Below are 18,425 nucleotides of genomic sequence, written 5' to 3' on the forward strand. Positions count from 1 at the left end.
GAAAAATTAAAAAAGAACTCTACCGTCAATCCAAAACTTCCTACCAACACCATAATCAATCTTTCTTCAGTCACCCTGAAGCCCGAAGCACTCAACACGCTTTCACGTGGCCACAACTTCACCATTGCTCCCAAAAAAATGCCTAGTAAGGATATTATGATCCAGATCTAATGCAGAATTCGCCGCCTTCCGAATCAAATTGCCAACAGTGCAAGACTGGATGTAGCTTGTGTCCTCTCCAAAACAAGACCACCAAAGACCAACACATCCAACAAGAATATAAAGCTCTGCAGGAAATGAGGAATAATAAAGAAATAGTTATCACCGAAGCAGATAATGGAAATGCAACTTTATTCTTAACCAAAAGGACTACACAGGTAAGCTTAATGCTCTTCTATTAGACCGGTCTGCTTACCTCCCTATTGAATACAATCCCACCAACTCACATATCAGAAAACTTCACAGGCTCTTTAAGAAAGTCACTTCTTGGCCTGTAGAAGTTACTAACAGATTAAAACCATTTAACTCTATTACCCCCCCCCATATTTATGGACTCCCAAAAATACATAAAGAAAATGTGTCATTACGTCCCATAGTGGATGGCATTGATTTCCCCCCACATACACATTAGCTAAACATTTAGCCAAAGCGCTCACACACTATACTGGCAACATCACACATAAAAAACTTAGCCCACTTCAAAGCCAGCATAGAAAACCTTACACTCCAACATACTGACATAATGGTCAGCTTTGACTATTCCTCCTTATTCAGAAATGTCCCACTCAAAGAAACATTAGCACTAATCCAAGCTAAATTTTCTCTCGATATCTCAGCCCTATTTCAGTTCACGATGAACTCAGGCTATTTCATTTGGCAGGGAAAATTCTTCAAACAAATATAGGGGACAGCCATGGGTTCAACGCTCTCCTCACCCTTGGCCAATTTCTTTATGGAGACTTTTGAAGAAAAAGCCTTAGCCTCTACTCCACAGAAACCAACCATATAGCTTTGCTATGTTGATGATGTGTTTGCTATTTGGCCACATGACTCTGATACACTCGTCTCCTTCTTAACACACTTAAATAACCAACATCCCAGAATCATGTTCACTCTGGAAAAAGAGGAAAACAACAGCCTCCCTTTCCTAGACACACTAATCACCCTGCCAGCCTGATGGAACCTTGGTTTTCTCAGTCTATAGAAAACCCACCCATACAGGCAGGTACATTCACCAACAACCCCTCCCCCCCCCCCACACACACAACAATATGGAGTGGTGAAAACACTATACAACAGGGCTAAACTAATCTGTTCTAACGACAAGGCCCTAAACACTGAACTAAATTACATCCTCAACACTTTCTCGTGAGGGGTAGCCAATGCGCCCCCCCCTCCCCCGAAGAAAAAATCCAAAAAATATTGAAACCCACAAACCACAGCCTCCTCCCTCTCTTCACAACAAGGATTTCTCTAAATCCATCACCATTCCCTACATCCGAGGCACCTCGGAAAAAAATTACCAAAATCTTAAAAAACATGGCGACCTGTTACAGACCATACAGAAAATTGGCATCCCTTATCTGCTCCACTAAAGACCTACCTGGTGTATACCAGGTCCCTTGCAGCTGTAAACTGTCTTACTTTGTCCAAACAGGCAGGACAGTGAATATCAGAATTTTGGGACACAAGGACTACATCCAGTTTCACAAGTACAGCCACTCTGGTCTTGCAGACCATGTGCTGGATACAGGCCACAGAATATGGTGGAAGAAAGCTAAAGTAATACACCGTAGCTAATACAAATTCGAAAGACTATTTATGGTATCAGCCTCAGCCCTAAGAAACTCTCCAAACAAATTTGGTTGTATGAGACTGCCCCAAATTTGGGAGGCTTACATGAGCAGACCTTCAGCTTAACGGTCGAACACCTCCTTAGCCTGCTAGGGGGCACCATCAGGACTTTTAGGAGAAAAATAGCTTCATCACTTCGTTCTCAGTTACTGTGTTGTAATGCCTACGTGCACGTGCCTTTTATGCAAGTTCCTTTTGAAGATGACAACGTGACGTTGCCGAAATATCGGAAATATTTATTAAAGGTGTAGTTTAATTTATATTTTTATCTACGTTGTAAATTCCTTAAGTGATTTAGTAATGCATGACCAACGTATAAGCTTTTCTACGAGAATTACCATGATTAGTTATCTTTTTAAAAAAGATAACTAATTTTTTTTTTTGTTTTGTGTACTATATATATATACCCCCCCCATGTCTAATAAGAAGGACCTCTATTGCATTGCACCACCACGATGCACGTTGAGGTGCAATGGACCTCAATTGAACTACCACTGTCGATCGAGCCCGTTTCCTCTACTGCTACACAAATATCACATTAATTCTAACATTCCAATTACCGTAAGATCTGCAAAATGCCCCTCTACAGCTGCAATCGCTTCTTGATTCGAAGAAAAACGCTGACCAGCAAGAAAGAGTTTTAGTTTTGGGAAGAGATAGAAGTCAGAGGGAGCCAAATCTGGGAAATAGGATGGATGTTCCAACAATTCATAGTGCAGATCCCTTAATTTTTCCCATTGCTCAAACACTTTTGTGGGCAGGTGCATTGTCCTGATGAAAGATGATTTTTTTTCATCTGCAAACCGGGTCTTTTCTCATGAATTTTTTCATCTAGTATAGTTAAAGGATTGGAATAATATTCCCCAGTTATTTTTTTACCCTTTCTAAGATAATTAATAAACAAAATACCTTTAGCATCCTCAAACACTCATGCCATGACCTTTCCTGCTGATGGAACCTGCTTCTGTCCACTGTTTTGACTGCTCTTTGGATTCTGGTGTGTAACAGTGAATCCAAGTCTCATCTATAGTAATAAATCGACGCACAAAATCAGTTTTATTCTTGTTAAAACGCTCCAAGCACTGTTCAGAGATTTTCATGCAAGTGCGTTTTTGATCTGCTGTGAGCAAGTGCTGCACCCATCTTGAGCAAAGCTTTTTCATTTGCAATTCTTCATGCAAATTATATCTTACACGTTCTTTTGAAATGCCTATAGTCTCAGCAATTTCACACTTTGACTCGCTGGTCATCCAATACCATATCGGCACTTGATCAATGATTTATGGTGTTGTTACACTTTTTGGACTTCCTTTACGTGGATCATCTTTAAGGCTGGTATGGCCATGTTTGAACTCAGCAGTCCATTTCTTAATTGTCGAAAACAAAGGAGAAGAGTGCCCATAAACTTTTATGAACTTCGAATGAATTTCTGTTACCGTTAAATTTTCTTTCACAAAGAATTTTATAACCGCACGATACTCAATTTTATCCATTTCAAGGGATACAGACAACACTTTTGCTTCAGACAGCTATATAAAACAAACTACTTGATAGAATGATTTGCAGTTTCACATGGATGTTTATGACAGATGTACCAACTTAGAAAAAAAAAATCTGGCCGATAGTGTTGCCATCTATGGTCGAGGCCAACACCTTTTCAGACCACCGTCGTAAAACAATGTTTGAGAGGTCGATGGCGGGGGGGGGGGGGTATCCCTACTCCTACTGTGTTCCTGATAAGATATTTATGTAAGCACACTTCAGAAAAGGCTTAGAAAAATTGTGTAAAGGAAACATTTAGAACAAGAAGCTAGGATGAGGCCAGAGAGGTGAACTTTCATTATAATTTAATAAGGATCTGTATTTAAGTTTCGTTTCGCTCAGAACACTACAATTTTATGGTGTAAATTAGGCATTATTTTGATTAATGTACATAGTATATATTTGAGTTATAAGTCAGCAGTTAGAATTGAAGGAGATAGAGGAAGATGGTTTGGCTTTAAATCAATTATGGATCTTGTTACAAAGGAAAGTTGCATTGAACCTGATATCAAAATTGATGTTAATCTCACATAAATAACTCTTACATAAATTAGTACAAGTCTACAGGATTCGTTAGTATGAAAATCAGCGATAATAAGACACTGTAAAAATAGATATGAGTGAAAATATCTGCATCCTGAATGGTGAACCTGTAAGACAAATAAATCATTTCAACTCTTAGAGACAATTTTTTTTGAAGATGGTAGTTTAAATATGGAAATAGATCGCTAAACAATTTTATGAGGAATATGAGAGAACTTAGTCAAAACATTAAGCTTTCTGCAAACGAAACAATATTCAAACCAACCAATTTTAGAGTGTGGATCTGATAGCTGGTTTAGAAATAATAGATTTGATCAAAGACTAGAGGTAACAGATGTGACACTTCTGCAAAATATTAGGAGAACAAATAGATGGCATCAGTTAAAAGATGAACAGAATGTAAGATCTGAGTCACAATATTTGTGTCCTGACCAATAACAGATTAATTTGGAGAAAATTGCTGATAGGATGATAACTATATAATCTTTCCAGGTAGTACTATCAGAAATTCCTGTACACCCCTGAGAATATACATATAGGAATTTGATTACTAAAAACTAAATGAGACTTGGCACTTTCATATTTGTTCCATCAGCATAACTTGCTGGTATAACTTCCAGTTTAGTTTTAAAACTGACAGTATACAGATTTAAAAAGAGGGAAACTGACAATATATCAAGTTAACTCCTGGTAATGGAACCTTATGTTTGACCTTTTATAGTAATAGACATTCTCCATTATGTATATTAAGTAAGCAGTCTCTAATGATTAAATTTCTATTCATTTATAGGATATGTTGTTCATGTGCATCCAGGAGGGTGTGTATGATTTTCCATTAAGAGAATGGGCTTTTATCTCAGAGGAAGCCAAAGACCTTATTCGGCATCTTCTCGTCAAAGATGCAACTCAAAGGTATACATCAGAAATGGTACTTAATCATCCATGGATTGCTCATGGTGGTCCTATAACACCACTTGAAACACCAAGTGTCATTCGAAAGTAAGTTTCTATTTTCAGGTATCATATTTCTGCTTTTAAGTTCATAATGTTATATATTTATCTTATTAATTATATTTGTCTTAACTCCTGTTATTAATTACTTCTTTAATTCTAGCTTTTATAGTGTTCTGTCCTTCTTAAGCTCCTCTACCACTACAGTCTGCTTTAGCTAAATTCTATCCTTTCTGTGGCTGCTCCTTCTATTGAATGTGTGTGCAAATCTCAGCAAACAAAGAGAATGACTCAGGTTTGAGCCAAATTTCTGTGGATGCAAGTCTGGAATTAACTCCTTTTTAGAATTAAGAAAAATTTGTTTATTAAAGCTGCGCCATTTTATTTCCTGTACAAGAGAAGTCTCCTTGTCAGAGAGTTAACAACCAGACTAACCTATGATTCTGGAATTTAGCTATTAATATACCCAATTTCAAACCCTTAATGAACTTGTTTTAAATACAGTCGTGGCTAATCTCCCCCGCGTTTGAATTCGTACAGGTCCTAATCTTAATGAGCAGTGCATTGATTTCAGAAATCAGGCAATTTTATATGGTAAAGAAAACAGGAATGTTTATTCGTTCTTTAGTACGTTACACAATTATCAAAATTACACTTATCCAAGCTGAGTTACACTTGCATGTAACTCTATTTAACCTGACAAAAATCTCACCACAATCAATACCTCATGTTAAAAGACAATATCAATTTAAGATGTCCTACTCTCATTCATTTAATACATTATACAAGAGATTATTCCGTTCATTCTAAGTCTATTAGACTGTGACATGCCTCAACAATTCAATATCAAACTCTGCTACAGCACACCTCTAGAATTTACAATTAGTTAGTCGATTAAAATACTAGAATTCTGCTACCAGTTAATAAGTCCTATCACATAACATATCAGCACTTTTCTACACTCTAGCTTTGTTCAGAATACAATGGAACTAGAAAGATTTTGCATTACCGACCATTTAGATCATGCTGGCTTCTCCTCTCGAAACAATTTTCTGAATTCACGTGGCTAGTCTTTTTATTCTACGGTCTATTATCTTTGGATATGACCAACTCGTGATTACGTTCAAGAATCACCTTCTTGCCGATGTGGGCGTAACTGCTCTGCCTGGATAGGTCCTCGTGGTTCAGCATGAAACTTTGGTCTTCGCTGACAGTCTGGCTGCATCGTTGTTATGCCCAGACTGGAACACTACCGTGCCGCATAGCCGCCGCTGACCATTGTTCTTCTCGACCGCTCGAACGACTTCCACTGGTATCCGAAAGCCAAAAGGAGAAGAAGCGAAAAAAGCCCCGAGTTCGTACCACCCAACTTCTTATATTCTCATGTATATATTGTGTAGCTGCTCTCCCTACTACGTCACCGATTCCTTATGGCACCTAAGCCTTTTGCACTCGGTTCTATCTTGTCCTCGTTACGTTTTTGCTCTTGATACCTCGCACACGCCACTGCCTCAGGTTACGTCTTTAAGCTGATTATTTCACTGTGAACATTGATCCAACCTTTCCTGTTCCATTGCAGTTCTCACTGTTTCAATTTTTTGTCTTTCATTCACAGGACAGTTAACAATATAAAAAAATTTAGAAGAATTTACAGAACAAAGGATTAATACGTTATTTACAGTTTCATTTATACCCATATATAAGTACTTCTTTGGGAAATTTTGGTATCCTAGTTAAATCCCGAATGAAATGTTTTTAGACATATTAAACCTTTCATTTAAGATTTAACAATAAGTAAAAAATAGACAGTTTTCTAAAATCTTATTTTTTAATATATACATTTTCAACTTTTAGCCTTATTAGTTTATTAACAAGCATTTCATTAGGGGGAAAAAAATTCCATTTGCAAAAGAAAACTGAAAGTTTAATTTAAAAAGATTTGGACACCTATATAAAATAGTATATATATATAAAATGAATACACAAGGAAATTATACGAACAACAAAGAAATGATATTCCTGAACAGACTGATATAGAAGGACCATCCATTTTACTCTGTGAAGTTGAAAATGCCGTGAGAAAGCTGAAACCACATAAAGCTGCAGGAATAGATAATATCTTGGCAGAATGGTTGAGGGCTCTCGATGAAAGAGGACTGAAATTTCTAACAAAATTATGCAATAAAATATATAAAACTGGATTTCTACCCAAAGATATTAATCACTCAGTTTTTGTTCCAAAAACAAAAGCTACTGGATGTGAAGAGTTCAGGACAATCAGCCTCATCAGTCAAGTATCAAAAGTCCTCCTATACGTTATTCTTGAAAGAAATAAAAGAAAAATAAACATAGAAATAAATGATACATGAAGTGGCTTCAAGGAAAATGTAGGTACAAGAGAAGGTATTTTCAACGTCTGAACCATCATAGAAAGATATCTAGAAAAACAAAAGGATGTGTACCTCTGCTTTCATAGATTACAAAAAGGCATTCAACAATGTTCAACATGAATAATTAATTGAAATCTTTTCAAAAATAGGTATGGATTGAAAAGACATTAGGCTAATAACTAATCTTTACTGGGAACAGACTGCATCTTTGAGAATAAATAGAGACCTCAGAAAAATTCCCAGTTCAGAAAGGTGTGAGACAAGGCTGTGTCCTGTGTCTTTTCTCCGATTCTCTTTAACCTGTACACAGAAGAAATATTTAATAAAATTAGTAACCTCAAAGGAATCACTGTAGGCAGCAGAAATATTAATAACCTAAGATATGCAGATGACACGGTTCTTCTAGCTGAAAACAAATATAACCTCAAAACGCTTGTAGATGAAACCCTTAAGTACAGCAAACAGTATGGCTTTAAATTATCATGACTTTAAAAAGTCATGATAATTTCAAGAGAAAAGGAAATACCAAAAATATACATCAATATAAAAGGAAATAAATTAGAACAGGTGCAAACATACATATACCTCAGACACTTGATCACAGACAATGGCAGGACAGAAGATGAAATTAGAAAAAGGATTGAAATTGCGAGGTCAACTTTCAGCAGTATGAAAAATCTACTGACATCTAGAGAATTAAATCTGAAAACAAGACTAAGAATCTCCAAATGCTACATACGATCTACATTATTATACGGAGTAGAGACGTGGGCACTCTCCAATCTGAGTGTGAAAAAACTGGAGACGTTTGAAATGTGGATGCTGCAAAGAATTAGGATATCATGGAAAGATAAATGAAGAGGTACTAGAGATGGTAGGCATAAACAGGAGCATGATGAAAGAAATTAAAAAGTGAAAAGTCAGCTATTTTGGAAATATTCTGAGACATAACTGCCTACAAAGGACACTTCTCGTAGGAACTGTTGAGGAAGAAATAGACTGGAGTGGATGAAAAATATAGAAGACTGGACCTATCTCTCATATGAAGAATGCAGCAGAGAGGCACAGAATAGGACATGTTGGAGACACATGGTAGTCAATCTCCTGGAGGGAGAAGACACCTGACAGGACAGAATAAAATAGTACTGTGTGAGGGCTAGGAATTGCACAATCTGAGAACCCACTCTAGACATCAAACACGATCTGTTCAACTCCCTTTATTCTCCATTAAACAAGTTGGTCTCGCACTGGTTTTGAAATTCATCTTCTACCTAAAGACATTTCACAAACATCGATTCCACACTGGGATTAAAAGCTATAGTTCGTTGAGTGTAGAGCAAATTATCTGCTAAACACCCAGGCCAGGAATAAATTAAAAGCTATCTCCTCCCTACCCTCCCCCCAAAAAAATGATAATAATTACTTGTGCACTTGATTAGCTGTACACATCAATAAAGCCATTTCTGAAAAGCTTTGTTTCTAGTTGAGCATGTAAAAGGTTAGTCCAAGCCTTTATAAGTCATCTTTTCTCATCTCCCTTTCTTATAACATGTGCTTTTTAGTCTGTTAAGGCAGTCTTTTATAAATCTAATTTTTGCTGTGACAATTCCCTCTTCAGCCTTCTTCCATACACTTGTGTGTATAAACTTTCACCATAGCAAATACTATTAATGAATCACTTGCTATAACACACTACTGAAGACTCCTGGCTATCCCTTGATATCTACCAATATCAGGGCTGTTCTAATGAAAATTCACTTAGATTTTTTTGTCATGAAGTTTTCTTGTTCCTATAGGTTCACTGTAGTGAGAGGACTGTTTAAAATAACATAATTTGTGTGTTATAGCATGCCAGAATGGGGAGAAAACCTTCTAATCCACCCATTCCTCCTGAAGGGGATAATTGGGTGGATTAGATATGATGGCAGTAGATATTATTAATAATTTCCTATCAACATATTTCCTCCACATTAATCTGTTACGACTCCTGTATTATCAATCTCTTATATTTGTCTTCTAAGGCACTTCTCGCTATATCATTCCACCTAGATTTTGGTTGTTTTTCTGCCATCCTAGCCTAAAACAATTGATTTGCTAACCTTTCCTCTCCTATTCTGTTTGTGACCCATACCACCTGAGATTAGTTCTCAGGTGGTATGGGTCACACCTTCTTCAGTCGTAATAGTATGAAGTTCTCAGAACTCTCATTTCTGTGGTGTCCCGTCTTTAAGCAAGTGTTTTATTCTTGGATAGACAGGTAGATTAGTGACCATCTGTTTAGAACACACATCATACATCTGCAATCATGACTATGGTCAATCTGGCCTTGCAGACCATGTATTGGATACAACCCACAGGATCTCCTGAAGGAAAACTATCATGCTCCACAATAGTCAATTAAAAAAAAAGAGGCTGTTTCTAGAATCTGCAGTGGCACTCAGAAATCAACTGAATTTAAATAAATACGGATGCACAAAACTTCCCAAAATGTGGGAAACAATAATTGTCAGAGGTCCCACTTTACATCTTAGGCCACCTACAAATGATCATAGAGGGCATTTGTAGGTGACTCTAAATAGGACTTTAGAGTCACCCACGTTTCATTTAGTATTGATTGTCTTTGTGTGTGGGTGGGTTGGTACAAGAGTTATATGTAATTCCTGAAGATGTCTCAATGACTGAGACAAAATATTGAAAGCGTTAAAATTAGTTTTTAATCTTTTCCTAAATATTCCATTAAACTTCCAACATGATGTCCTCCCAGCATTTAAGCCTTAACACACAGATTCATACTGAATGTATTACAGCAATTATTCAGTTTAGTTAGGGACTCCTGCAGTAGTACTGGATTTGTTTAGGAGTATAATATCTGCATAGAATAAAGAAGCTGAGATTAACATATCCAATTTTGATATCAGGTGGAAATAGAATTAGATAAAAATTATGACCATTTGTCACGATGGAAGTGTCATACTTTTGGCCTTTTCAGAATCAGTTTTGGATATTAATAATTTGTTTACAACTGTTGTTGAACCTCAATAGAGACAAAGGAAGTAAGTAAATAACAGATTTGAACACCAATATGTGACAGGCTGGGAGGATATCATTTATAGTTTGTGCATTTCTTGGAAATCCATAGCCTTGATAAGGGATCATAGTTTACAGGGTAATGTGGAATCATGGTTTTCATACCTGTAGAATTATATCAGTAATGAATTAATTGCGCATATTTGTAATAGAAAATTGTAAACGATACTTTAACTAAAAAAATGAATGAAAATTAATGATCGTTCCACTTAATAGTTTTATAATGTTAGACATGGGATTTTCATTGCTAAAGAATATATCTAGGACTATTAACAAACCCATCAATGGGAGATACTAAGGCAAGTGATGAGAACTTATACCACCTTTACCACGAGTTGCCACAGTCGTGAAGATACGTCAGGCTCAAACTTTATTTGCTTAGACTTGGATAAAGAATTAAACTAAATATATGATTTATAACAAACCCATCAATTTGAGCAAGAGAATTTATTGTTCATATTGAATAGACTGTAGTGAAATTCAGCTAAAACACTTTGCTTGATGTGGTCTTAAAATCAGTGCTTTAGGTTTCTTGGTTTTTCCAGTTAGACAAAGAATACATATATATTAATGCTTATCTCAAGAAGAATGGTTATGACTCCTGTCAGATGGAAGGCCGTGAACACTAAAGACAAATGTATTGATCAACTTTTTTTCTGAGCAGCTATATATTATTTGGAATGTGGAGGTGGGGGGGGGGGGAAGCATTGTGAAGAGGAAGTAGTTTAGCATTAGCTGGATAGTAAATTGATGAAGACCAGCATCTGCTCTTATTCTTAGAAAAATAAGTGAAGAAATAATGATGGTCAGTTTGGAACAGTGCCTGAAAAAAAAAAAAGATAAGCATAACTGAAGTGAATCTGCAAGAGAGAGAGATAATCAGTTAAGTGGATTGCCCTCTTCTAGATAGCATCGAGCATTCTTCGTTTTAGTTATGGATTTACATATTGTCAGCAGTTGTATACATTAGTGGTGTGTTGAGTGGAAAAGGATGCCTAGTTTTTTTCGGAAGCAAAAGAAGCTGTGGCTGAGGACTGTTTGTGCAGAAAGGCTAATGGTGCAAGTCAGCTCAAGAGAAAACTGATCTTCTTTGGAGAGATCTTTGTAATATCAAAGGTAAGGAAAGTGAAGCAAGATAGGACTACATTTTGGCATTATTGAGGTTTGCAAGTTTTGTAGTATTGAAGTTCTATACCCCATTGAAGAATAGTAAGGTGCTAATAGTATGGGGTTAGGAGAGTGGAAACAGATCAGTGGAAGGGAGTAGTGAGAATTATGAAGCACATTCCATTTGGCTTCATTGTAATGCCAAGGAACATTAGACACAGACTGGCAGGATGCTCTCTGTTTTAGGGAACTGCGTCAAAGTCTGAGTTACCAGCAGGAAAGTTGACATCTGTAGTGTATTTGAAAGGAGAACTGATTAAGAAAAGGTCCACATGTTGAGAGTATGGCAATGTTTATGCAATGGTATTCTAGTGGGCAAATGGGCAATTTGTGTTCTCTTGACAAATACTCTGAAACCTTTTTTGGTATGGTCACTAGAATTGGAGAAGACAAAACAGTCTGAGTTGTCAACATTGAAACTAAGTCTTCCTTTTGGAATTCAGTTATTGATGTGCTGTTGATTGTCATGTCTTTGTATGTTATAATGAAAACAAGAGTGCATTAATAGGTCACGTATAGTTCATTAAAGTTCACATATTAGCAAATTTATAGTTATTGCTATTGGACTAATTAATATAACTTCAGTAAAGATTTGTTGAGGTGGGGGAGGGAGGGGAAGAGGCCTCTTTTTGTTGTTGAAGCACCAGATTAAAAGTTACATATACAGTCGGGTCTCTTTTTATGCGGTACATACGTTCCACAGAAAACCGCATATAAAAAATTGCACAAAAAAGACCTAACTTAACGTTGCAAAATCAGGGATACATTCCATAATTTTCTAAAACCGGAGCAACAAATTAAAATAAACCTAAAATCGCATAAAAAAAGTTTATGAAAATTCAGGAAAATAAGAATGCCTAAGTTTCTTTTAAAGCTTTATTCATTTAATTTTATTGAAAAGTACAGTCAAATTTTTTTTTAACATTTTGTCATCAGAATTATCATCGCTATTAGGCAATGTTTGCGAACTGCGGAATCACTTTCATCACCAGAAAAGATAGTCAGCACATCAGATCTGTATGGTAAAGGCAATGGTTCTTCACAAACAGAATTAGCTTCACGATGATGATTTGACTAAATTTTTATACAGCTCCCGATATCCAGACATACAGTTCTTCAGCTCACGTTGGAATTTAAAGGCTTGTTCAGAATTTGTGTCATTAACAAGAAAATGATTTTCCAATTTATTGCACAGTTCAACCTTCTCGAATTATATTTACAGTGAGGAGGACAGGTTTTTCTTCCACTTCACTATAGTTTTCTGGATCTTCGACGATATCTAAAGTTAATCGATATTCAATAATATCATCGTCACTTAAGGCATTATCCACAAACAATTTGTCTACATCATTTGGGCTAAATGTATCAAAACCCTCTCCACCAATTTCATGTACCAAAGTAATGATTTCAGCTGATAAGGTAGATGTTTGGATGGTTGCACTGTTTGCAACACATTGCGGCTAAGCTGCTTTCCAGCAGGCATTTAAAGTTTGTGGTGTTATTTAGTGATAGCAAATGCAACATGATTCAAGCAGTCCAAAATAGAAAATTTTTTCCAAATGTCAGTTACTGCTAATGATTCATTTTCTAGTTTATCCAATATAAATTGAAAAGTGTGCTTAACGTAATATTTTTAAATGTAGCAATTATGCCTTGATCTAATGGCTGAATAATGCTTGTTGTATTGGGTGGAAAACAACACTACCTGCACATTTGAATGTTCTAAATGCGGATGACTTGGTGCTTTGTCGACAGTTAATAAAACTTTAAAATCGAGAGGTTTTTGCTTCATATATGTTTCCACTTCTCGTATAAATTATTGAACCATTCAGTAAATACAGCAGTTGCTACCCAGGCCTTTGTATTAGCCATCCAATGTACTGGCAGCTGTTTTAGATCTTTGCCTTTTAGAGCATGTGGTCTTAGAAATCGATTTACTAGGAGGGGCTTCAACATTCAATCTCCTGATGCATTACTACAAAGTTACAACGTTACTTGATCTTTGCTTGCTTTAAACCATTTGCTTTTTTCCCAGACTTTGCGATGTAAGTTCAACTAGGCATTTTCTTCCAGAACTTCTTAATTCTTCAATCCAAATTATGAGCGCTCGTTCCGCGTTTTCTAATAAAGCATCTCTTGAGTATGATGATAATTTGGCACTTAGTTTTGTGCCAGAAATGACAGATTTTCTTATTGTGACTTTAATTGCTCTTATAGTAGATTCGCCTAAATTAAAATGTTTATCAATCACTGTAGATCCTCTCCTTTTGCTAAACGATCTAAAATTGTAATTTTCATTTCCAAAGAAATTGCTTTTCTTTGGTGCTTTTTTTTCCTCCATTGGGCCAAATTTAATTAATTATTAATTAATAATAAAAAATCAGCTAAATTAACAAGTAATTATTAATAAATACATTACAAAATAACCAAGGTGTTCCATGAAAATTTCAGGATTTGTGAAGTGTTTCCGTCGTAGGAAAAGTTTGGGAAATGCTGGATTGCCCTGTTATCGGAATAGATTCTCCTTCTGTGGGCGTGCACCGCATAACTTCAAATCCGCATAAAAAGAGACCCGAGTATATTTTATTAGACCAGAAAGAGCTCATGGTATTGAAATATTTTTATCTTCAAAATCAATAAAAATGAATTTTTGTGATTTATTAGGCTACCAAATTAATGCAAAAGAGCAGTGTTGCAATGAAGTGACTACCAGCAACTGTGAATCTTGCTGTCTTAAACTAAGGTGCAATGTGGAATAATATGCATTTTCCATTCTGTCTCTGTTAATTGATGAGCAGATTTTTGACAACTAAATTTCAGTCACACAAGTGAAATGTATAATGTGAAAATAGATATTATGGACAAAGTTCTTACACATTGCATCTTCTGTATAGGCAGATATGGTCTTTTCTAAGTCTAGAGATGTTCACTGGCTTGACTTCTCGCATAATGATCCTTTTTCTTATTGACTTGTTCCATTCTGAAATTGCCTTACAAGTTTGTTTCATAGAAGCCCACTTTTAAGTCCTCTGTTTTTTATAAGAACTCCAACAGTACTACTCTGCTTGCTTGCTTTCGAAACTTCTGTTCTAACAAGTTTCGTATAGCAATCCATACAGTCCATTCATTCTGCCTGTTTTCTCAAATCATTCTCCATTTGTAATATTTATGGATCCCAGCCATGAAAGGTTTTTGTATGTAAACCTATGATATGTTAATACTGTGAATGGGCTAAGGATTTTTCTTTTTTCTGTTGTTACTTTTTATCATTTCTGTATTTTTTATTTGTATCCATTCTTTACCTGCTTTGTCTGAAAAATCTGCTCTAGAAACCAAACATGGAGCTTTTTCAAGTCACTTGAGGCTTCCGATAAGCAGGGTGGTCTCACACAGGTGATGAAATTCATCTCCTGCTTAAAGACAATCACAAACATCCATGCCCACAGTGGGATTCAAACCGAATCCTGTTGGTTGGAGAGAGAACAAATATGTCAACCACTCGTCCAACTATCCCAGCAAAAACCTAACTGTTATATATGCTAGATATGAGCAAAGATTTGTCCTCCTCTTATAGCTTTTCCTACCTTACACTAGTTATGTTCAAACTTTGTACATGCTGAGCATTATAAAAAAGTCCAAAGTAACATCAAATATTGTAAAGCAAAATTTAAATGCTGTTTTTTTTGTTTGTTTCAATTTTCCTGCTTTAGAAATAACAGTGCCAGAGATCTTGCTGCATTTGCTGAAAGTGCCAATGCCATGAAAAGACTAGTATTGTGTCATCTTGCTTATAGTATGGAGCTTTCTCGTCCGCACCACCTAGAAGAGGAAGACCTTCCTGCAACACCAACATCTTCTTCTAGCAGTCACTCTCCAGTGATATTTGATCTGTCACCACCAAGTGATTCCAAACTAGCCCAACGTCGTAGCCGTCTTCGTAGTCTTAGCCTGAAAAATAGTTATGAATTGCCATTGTCAGGTTAATTCTTCTGAAATAAAAAGGCCTTAAAGGCTTTTGTACAGTACTTCCAAAGAAGCTCATATTTCCCTGTCCACAGAAAAAAGAAAAAAGTTGATTTACTTTGTGATATTTGCACCTTTTTCATGTGTATAAAAATCATCACACTAAATATAAACGGGTTCATTTTTTTTTTTTTTTTTTTTTTTTTTTTTTTTTTTTTTTTTTTTTTTTGTTACAAGACAACCATTGTTACAGTTCCTCTTATAACATTTGTTATTGAATGGTGTAGGTAAAAACAAGTGTCCTTGAAACTCATTTGAAGAAGGGCTAGACAGTAACAATCTTTATGCAGTACCTACTTGTAACCAACATAAAGTATTTTCATCAACCCTTGTACTTTCCCCTCATTCTCTCACCCTCTGGATATTAATTAACCAGATATCACTGACATTTTTAATGAAATGTTAGTTAAGTGCCATTGGTAATTTTGGTGTCAATCTGTTATGCATAGCATAAATGTTTATTACCACATCACCTTTCCTGAACTTCATGTTAGATTTATAAACCTGTTCGTACCTATCACAGATATATCTGTGCATTTAGTATATTGGGAGAAATAAACAACATCCTCTTCATTAAGCAACTTTTTAACAGTAAAATAGAAGGGGGAAAAAGATGGGGGGGGGACTAAATGATCCGTAGTGGGGTTTTCGTAAACGGTATGTGCGCATGTTCATGTATATACACACACACACATATACTGCATACATGCACCTGTATGTGTGTGTGTGTGTGTGTATGTATTTATGTATATATATTATATTCTAGTCTAAAAGGATTCATGCACAATTTAATTTTAGTTAAAATGCCTTATGTCAACTCCTAATTACTGTAATCTGGTTTAAAATGAGCTTATAAAAGTTTTTGTTTGTATTCTGGTGAAGCATGGGAATGTATATATATATGTTGCTTTTTTATATATATATATATATATATACATATACATACAGAATAATTTGTTTAGCGTTGTATAATATTCTGATGACAGACCCTGGTTTAATTGTCAAAACTGTAGACTTGTGATCTGAGTATCCCACCAGATTTTTTATATTGGTGTCTTGTAACTTACCCAGTGTTGCCAGTGATTATTAAAAAAAAATTTAAAAAAAAAAAAAAAAATTAAAATTCCAGCCACGAGTGAGAATTGTCATTACAGATTTGGTAATGAATGGCTGTTTTAATGGCCATAAGGAGCAATATTGGTGCTTTTTTGTTTGTTTTGTATGTTTTCATAAAGGAAAGAAATAAAGGCATTGATAGGTTGTAATTTCTGAATCTATTATTACTTAAATGCCTTGTGAAACTTTACTGCAAAATTAACATTTTTGGAACAGAAAAGCGGAATTCAGTTTATACACACACACACACACACACACACACACACACACACACACACACACACATTTAAAGTTCATGTTTAGGAGGAAAATGTTTATCATTTTGATTTTAACTGATTTTCTGAACTACTATACTGCAACTGTTTAGATCATGAGGTGTGAAAAACTCTAAGAAATAAGCATTTTCAATCCAACAATTCCTTTTTGACTTTGAGAAATGGTTTCTTCATGATCATCAATGATATGTACCATCAGGGGATGTACAGGATAATTATGATAGTACTATATGAAAAAGTTACACTATTACTAACTTACGATCAACAATTTTTCTACAAATTAATCTATTGTCCATCAAAGACTACAACGTTGTCAGATCTTATATTTTTGTCTTTTAAGGCACTTTTTTTACTGTATCAATCCATCTGTATCTCGGTCTTCATCTGAGTCTTTTTCCATCAAACTAAAACATAACCTGGAAAAGAACAATTTTCTTCTTCCATTCTGTTTAAGTGACCATACCACCTGAAAGTAGCTCTATGAACACACTCCTTAATTCCAATAATCGCAAGTTCTTTCCTAATATATTCTCATTTTTAATGTGATACTGCTACTCATGTCATCTGTTCACTCCTAATCTTTTTCATATCTGAGGTCTCCAATCCTTCGATATGTTAAAATTCGTTTGAACACTGTCTTGTATATAGCTAATTTAGTGTTTTGACTAATTTCTTTTTCATTCCATATAAATTCATTCAGCAGCCTTCTTACCATACCAGATTTACTAATTCAGTTGTCTGTTTCTATATTTAACTTACCATCTTCACTAAAAATTGTGTCTAAATAGCTGAAGTGTTTTACTTGCTTTATAGGTTCACCATTCTGGGTATAGTTGATATTTTCAATGTTTCTGACTAGTTTCATTGTCTTTGTCTTTTTATTGCTGATTTTCATACCAAATTTATTACAACAGTTATTCAGGCAATCTTGCAGACTTGTGCTGGATTTATACAGAAGTATAACATCTGCATAAAGTAAAGAGCAAAGATTAACAATTTTGATATCAGATGTAATACCACTTCATAATGTGATCCATTATTTCATATACCAGATTTCGTTTCCATACATTAAGACTGGTAGGGCTAATGTATTGTATGCTTTTAGTCTGGTTTGTTTTTGAACTAGGTTTGGTTTAAATATAGAGTTAATTACACCTGTTAATTTTAAATATTTTGCAATTTTTAGGTTTATATCTTTTTCATTTTCATATGTGATCGTACATCCTAGGTAATTAAATGAACTCACCTGTTCTAAGATCTTGTTATCTATTACTATTTTAGTTCTTGCTGGATCTTGTTCTTTAAAGGCCATAGTTTTTGATTTTTCTGTTGATATTATCATACTTGTTATATTTCCAAGATTTCTGATTAATTTGTCTTGAAGTGTAAATCTGATCCAGTCAACCTCTATTTGGCCCGAATCCAGCTTGTTCTTCACCAAGCTTCCCTTCTACAATTTTTCTTAGCATTCCTCAGA

The 18,425-nt window shown here is 35.3% G+C and overlaps 1 protein-coding gene across 1 annotated transcript in view; it reads left to right on the forward strand.

The window, feature by feature from the left end:
• Positions 1–16,822, forward strand: part of LOC150104224 (MAP kinase-interacting serine/threonine-protein kinase 1-like) — a 136,654-nt gene extending 119,832 nt beyond the window's left edge. Inside the window, exons 11-12 of the mRNA XM_090396237.1 lie at positions 4,730–4,938; positions 15,245–16,822. Coding sequence (XP_090252363.1) covers positions 4,730–4,938; positions 15,245–15,518 — 483 coding nt within the window. The 3' untranslated portion in view covers positions 15,519–16,822. The remainder of the gene's footprint in view (positions 1–4,729; positions 4,939–15,244) is intronic.
• Positions 16,823–18,425: the final 1,603 nt, after the last annotated feature.

The sequence above is a fragment of the Typopeltis vanoorti genome, chromosome 8, assembly GCF_054136105.1.
Source record: "Typopeltis vanoorti isolate ZY-2024b chromosome 8, IOZ_Tvanoo_1.0, whole genome shotgun sequence".
Lineage (NCBI taxonomy): Eukaryota > Metazoa > Arthropoda > Arachnida > Uropygi > Thelyphonidae > Typopeltis > Typopeltis vanoorti.